This window comes from Phoenix dactylifera, chromosome 17 (assembly GCF_009389715.1).
Source record: "Phoenix dactylifera cultivar Barhee BC4 chromosome 17, palm_55x_up_171113_PBpolish2nd_filt_p, whole genome shotgun sequence".
NCBI lineage: Eukaryota > Viridiplantae > Streptophyta > Magnoliopsida > Arecales > Arecaceae > Phoenix > Phoenix dactylifera.
Window position 1 is genome coordinate 14980040 of NC_052408.1, and position 6691 is coordinate 14986730.

General features: G+C 38.5%; 1 protein-coding gene across 1 annotated transcript; it reads right to left on the bottom strand.

The window, feature by feature from the left end:
• Nucleotides 1-1017: 1017 nt before the first annotated feature.
• LOC103719420 lies at nt 1018-4213 on the bottom strand. Its single transcript, XM_008808658.3, has 3 exons — nt 4000-4213; nt 3848-3909; nt 1018-1377 (listed from the first exon to the last, which is right to left on the bottom strand). The coding sequence occupies exons 1-3, from the start codon at nt 4055-4057 to the stop codon at nt 1240-1242; spliced, it is 258 nt and encodes an 85-aa protein (XP_008806880.1). The 5' UTR covers nt 4058-4213; the 3' UTR covers nt 1018-1239.
• Between the last annotated feature and the right edge of the window lie 2478 nt (nt 4214-6691).

Consider the following 6691-nt stretch of genomic DNA (forward strand, 5'->3'; position numbering starts at 1 on the left):
ATCTGTCACCATTCTATTGCTACCAATTTGAAGAGACTCTATACCTCAAATGTTCCCTGGATCAAGCTTTTTGGAACTAATGTTCATTTCCTTTGCCTTAATAGAAGAACATCTGTATACTCTGATGGAGCTTGATATGGCATACCATTGCAAGTATTTTTAAGAGGTAAAAACGATAAAACAACCATGTAAAACTAACCATAAAGATTTCACCAGTTGTGTTTACAGTGCATAACATTTGATCTGATGAACAAACTTCGCCTGGATGGAACAAATTTGCCTCATCATCTATTTCTAAAGTTTCCATTCAAATGGAGCAGCACCTCACACCTAGAAGAAGAAATAGCCTACTTTCTACCTCTTGAAGCTGAATACAAATCGAAAAACAGAACTCATCATTCCAAAATGGATTCATCTTTGATTTTTAACATTCTCTTTTTCCAGACAACCGCCGGTGTTACCACATCTGCCCTCATATTCTCCAACATAAACAGTCTAAATCTTTTTCGTATTGTTTGCTTGCAGACCACAATTTAACATAATATACCTGGTTCTGCTGCCAGTGTCCAACTATTAAAACCACTAAGATACAATTATAAATGGCTTGACCTATAATAAACCTACATGAACAAGCAATATTAACAGTGCAGGTTCTACACAAATCTACTGGGATGTGCCTACAGACATAGCTCAAGGAAAAGCCAACAAAAGTGGAAGTTCCTCCTCCTTTACTACTATGGTTGTTCTGCTGCCAGTGTCCAACTACTACAACCACTAACATACAATTACAAATGGCTTGACCTATAATAAACCTATATGAACAAGCAATATTAACAGTGCAGGTTCTACACAAATCTACTGAGATGCGTCTACAGACATAACTTAAGGCTCTCAAGGACAAGCCAACAAAAGTGCAAGTTCCTCCTCCTTTACTACTATGCTTGTTATGGGGCGTTTCTAATCAACTCTTAAATGCATATAAACCACTTCAAAAATAGTGTAATTCAAAACATCATCAACACAGCCAAGTCAACCAGCAAGAATATGAGATTTCAATTTGATGCTCTCCACTTGCATGACAAGTGGAAACTACACTAACAAAAGGAAGAGAGTGAAAAGTCAGAAAGTGGCGTTACAACTACAAATTTGTGTTGAAGGGTCAAAATAAATGCTATATGGTCCCAAGTCACAATAGCATAACAGGCTACAGTCCAATGACCTTCAACCATACACAAAAAACTAAGACTGTTTGTCAATCTCCATTGCTTGGGCTGCTTTTGCCTTTGCCAGAGCAGACAATTTGGTTTTCACCTTTTTCTTCCCAACCTGAAATCTTCCTGAATTTTTCCTCTTTCCTTTCATGTCACTACCATCAACCTGAATCAAGCAAACACATAGAATCCATAAAAAGGGGATTCATAAAAAGGACAAAATATTGATATGCATTAGTATTACATATGCAGACATCATGGTCACAGCATCAAAACCATCAATCGTGACAGAAGCGCTGAAATATAGTATACAAAAGATCTAAAATCTGATGCAGTATCTGTTACTTGTCAGGCTGTGAAACCCAATAGTCGGGATCCACTTTACTGTTCAGCGTTTGGTTAAGTAAGGCTTATTATTTGTTCTTCAGCCTCAGAAATATACCATATTGGACTCGAGATTCTTAAATCAATTAAAGAATATTTTGTCCAATGGGTCGCATGTTTCCTTATCTTACTAATCCTTTGCATCCATAATTTCTTATTGTACTTTTATTTTTTAAGACTTACATGTACATCATGACTGGCATATGGTCCAGAATATGGGCTGAATGATTCACAACTCACAATTTGAGCACAACTGAAAGTTTCACACTTCGAAGTATTGATCCAGAGCACCATGAAAGTTACATCAAAAAGAGCATGAGAAGGGTCTGATGGGTGAGAATTTCTGAAAGCATAACTGAAAAGGTATGAAAGGGAATAATAATGGATGGCGAGTCTTCGTGCAAAATACAATATCTTTGGACCAATGGATGACATGAAAAGTTGCCTTCCTCCCTTATATCATCATTCATTATTTCAATACAGGTAAAAGAGAGCAGCCCTCACTGGGCAAAGGCATTTGTGGCCTTTCTCCATGAGGATCGCTTGCTCTGATACATGGTTACAACTATATCTGTTGATATGATTAGACACCAAATATTTCATAGCGGAGAACCAAGATTTGCTAAATGGATGGGCAGTGGTGAGCAGGGGCAATGATAGACTTATTTAATTTCTGAGCAAGACCAACAGAAAACTTTTACAAAATGGATCTCAAGCCATGAAAACTCCATTTACTAATTCCTATCAATTAACAAGAGACCAAATGCAGATGGGAAGAAGCTATTTTGTGGAGTCACGTTCAATAACAGTATGCTCGCATGCATGCATAACCATAATTCTCAATCCTTGTCCCAGCTATGTAGGGTCAATTTTGTGAATCCTGATTTGTTAAAGATTGATATTTAGGGCTTCCTATGAAGTCATTTCAAGCTTTGATATGTCCTTTCTCAGGACTTCTTAGGTCTTTCCATAATTTTCCTATATTCTTCAACAACTATTACAGTACCCCTCCTTACTGCAGACGTCAAATCATTATTATACATGTCCAACCAATCTTAATCAATTCTCCATCACTTTGTCTTTAACATAATCATCTCTCACTGTGGACTTCCTTGTATACCAGCAGGCATAATATCATGATTTGCATGGCTTTCCAATGAAGTTCTTGTACAGCAATATACCCTGGAAACATTCACAACTACATCAAGGAGACAACTCAGTATAACTCTACATCAAGAATACCCACAGTGTCTACTCATATCGGGACTCTACAGTCCAGAGACGTCCAAACATCAAGCTTCAAGTGAAACATAAATCTTGTGGAGGGCATTCCTAAACCCAAAAGTGAAAACCCAAGTTCGATTGGCATATGGTGTATAAAGGATATTTTATCTCTTCCAAATGATCATGCTGCTAAAATGCCCAAAGAAGAACAGAACTGGAAGCAGACAATATCTTTAAAGTCATTTAAAGTGTAAACAAACAGCTGTGCATCCCACAATTGACAGTGAAAGTGTGGAGAACCTGAACCTTATTTAAGTCGACATAATTTTCAAAATTCTGGTGTGTATCAGGGTATGGTATCACTTTTTAGCCAGAATGTGGCATTTTTTCAGCCATACCAACATCAAAACTACCATTTGTAATTTTGAAGCCACATACTGGATTTTATCCCGCGATACCAAAGCATGACAATCAACAAAAGTTCACACAATGTAACATACCTGTGCATTCTGACAAGTTCTATTTTAAGTTTTTCTTGGCAAATAAGTCCTTCCAGTTACTAAAGTAAAGTGGCTTCAACCTATATCCATCTAATATCATTTGCGAAGTTTCAAAATAAGCTAATTGAAAAAGAAATAAATAAAGGCATTCCTTCTAGCTGATGAAGAACATAAAAATGTGTCTCAGAAATAATCTCCTAAGTACATAAGTTTGCTCCTTTTCTACTTTGCTTTATTTCCGCTAGCTTCTGGATTCTAGTTAGCATATTATCTTGTTTTTAGTTTCTACTGGGGTACCAATTTGGGGCACTTTTGCCAATATTTTGATTGTATCATTCTATTCTAATGAATTAAACCAAATAACAAATGCAAAATTAATCCCAAACACATAAAACGAGAAGAAAAGAAAAGAAACAATCTTAAAAACCCCTAAATCAAAACAAGAAAACCCTGAGGAGGGAAAGAAACCCCGGTGATATCAAAAATATAAAAAAGAAGATGAAATAGATAAAAAGGAATGACTCTCGCCTTCATCTTGGACTTCTTCGTTTGCAGCCTTTTCTCTCTCTTTTCTCTTTCCTCCTTCTCTCCTAATTTTACCAAGCAGAAAAAAAAATCAGATAAAAAGCCGAAATTTATGGATTTGAAGAAAAAAAATTGTTTCGAATCCAAGGTTTTACGTTGGAGGTCGAACGCGTACTGCTTTCTTCTCGTCGCTAAATTGTTCTTCTTCGACATCTTTCCCTCTTCCCCCTACCTCGCTCGCTCTCTTTCTGTCTCGCCGGGGCCTTTCAGAAACCCTAGATCCCTCGCAGCCGGAGGCGACCTAGATTTTGGTCGGTTCCGGGTTGAACCCCGCGTCTCGAGATTGGAATCTGTGGGCCCGAGTCGATATATTGAGCTTCTTTTGTATTCTAGGTTTTTATTGCTTTGTTTGTTCATTTATTTATTTATTCATTTATTTATAAAAAAAATTAAGGCTGTGGAGCACCACTTGGTGGCGCAATACTGCCGGTCAAAATCGTTCATTTATCACCGAGGTGGTAGTATGGTGGAAATGAGATTTTGATTTCATCGGAGTGGCCCAGATTCGAAACGCATGGGCGTCGATTAAATACAGAGAACGGATGCCTCCTACCTGATTTATCCGGTGAAGTCGCTATGTGGTCTGCTGTTACTTAGATGATGCTGGTGTGGCATACTCACACGAGGATAGGGCTGCCACGCTGGTTAGGCTCTGCCACGGGTGTAGAAGGTATGAGTAAGAAATGTTCTACCCGCATCGAATACTCTCTGGCGGGAAGGGGGCCCAGTGGAAGTTGTTACGTGGGTGAGATTTCCTCACCCCCCTCTTCCCTCTTCCTAAACAGCAAAAAAATAAATAAATAAATAAATAAATAAATAAATAATAAACCCGTTCGTTTCCATAACAATACACCGAGATGTATATCGTTTGGCCATATAATGCACACCGTATCTGCTATTGTGGCTGCAAAGACAAATCAGCCACGGAGACTCCACTAACAAATTGATTAAACTTTTAGAGATGATCATAAATTGCTGCCCGTCGATTCTGATATCGACCATCTAAAACTTATAATTTATACCAAATTTACTTCTGATAGTTCAGAAAACATCATGAGCTGAGCAAATTTCAGCAAGTCTCATTTAAAAGAGACATTGCCGAACTCATTCTCTCGACATCAGAAATATAAATCTTCTATTGTTAATTTGAAGATCATCATCCTACGCTCTTGCACTCCCTTGCACAAACTTTTTTTGTAGGTTCTCAATCTCAATATGGATGGAAGGATCCAAATTTGCGACCCAGAAGTCCATGCCTGGGCACTCATTTTCAGCACTAAAGTTTGAGCATATATAGAAAATAAGAAGTTCAAACAATTTTAGGCCTGGCCTTGACTTGATATTCTGAGATAAAACAAGTTAGCCTGATCAAATTACCTATATCACGCCGGGCTCACGCCGCGCCGGCCGGGGACTGGCGCTTTAAACGCGTGAGAGCAATATATCCTTTCCTTACGAATGTGCGCATGACCACCACCATGCGTGGCATGACGAGGCCACCATAGCAATGGAAGCCACCTCTCCATTTCATGCAAGATATAATAGGAACCATTTAATACAATAGAAAGCTAAATTCGAGCAAGTTACATTAGTCTATCTCATGTTCGGCATGTACTGCTGCTGGCTAATGCAATCCTGCTCGAAAGTGACTCGGCTACAGTGATCGGTTGGATGTAGGGTGCACTGATGATATATGTGGTTGTCATCATCCATTTCGGAACATCTGAGGTATGGTAAATGGAGACATTATTTTATAGGTCAAGTACGTCTATAGGAAGGCCAATAGAGTTGCGGACTGGGTGATTACTTTTGTGGCTAATCATTTCGAAGGAGTTCTCTTGACTGGAGAGAGGAAGCTGCGTAGAGCACTCCGTAACTTGTTATATTTTGGATTGTTTGAATATATTTATGCTAGAATAGTATGAGTCATCTATTATAGCAAAAAAAAAAAAAAGCAGCAGTTTACATTAGGTGGAACCCCTCTTACAGGAGCAAGACTTCATTCTAAGCATTTTGGGCTTGAGGTGCTATGATTGATATCCCTGCCTTTTCCTAAAGGGCTCAGCGAAATTCAAATAAAAAGAAAGAAAGAAAAGTAGAATTAAAAGGAGGTAGGAAAATCGTCTACAACTCAATTCTCTTCTGTCTACATTTGAGTCAAAAGCGAGGAAGGCCACAGGTTGTGCCATTTGACTTTCGGGGTCAGCATCATCATTGGAAAATTAACTCATTTTACATTAATTATGCGAAACCAGCATCCCAATAGTGGGACTTCAAGCTTAGCCATCATACCCTATTCAGACTCCTCTTAGCAATGGGCTTTGGTCTAAGGGAGAAGCAACGAAGAAAGCTACTTTCTCAAGCATTCTATGTGGTCAATTCAAATGAATCAATTCCTTTCTCCGTGTTTGGCGGACGAAAACCGCAAAGTGGCAGCTCATGCTAATCTTTCTCATTGCAATGATGGTATGGCAGGATTAGTCCACGGGCCGCATCTCAATTTCCACATTGGAAAATTCTCAATCACTGAGGAATGAGTTTGGACTGAAGTCATAACATCCAACTCAGTCACCACAAAGGTTTTTCTACTAAAAAGAAACTTCCTTCTCATGAGGGCTTAGGAGGACCTAGTTTTTTTTTTTTAAAAAAAAAAATTCTAATGAGGACTGAGGGGGATGGTTGCGAGTACAACAGTGCAAGAACTTGACCACAGTACGTTAAAATCACCAATTGTCCCAAAAGAATATAGGACATCTGCTTTGATACCATGTTAAAATCATTAGTTGT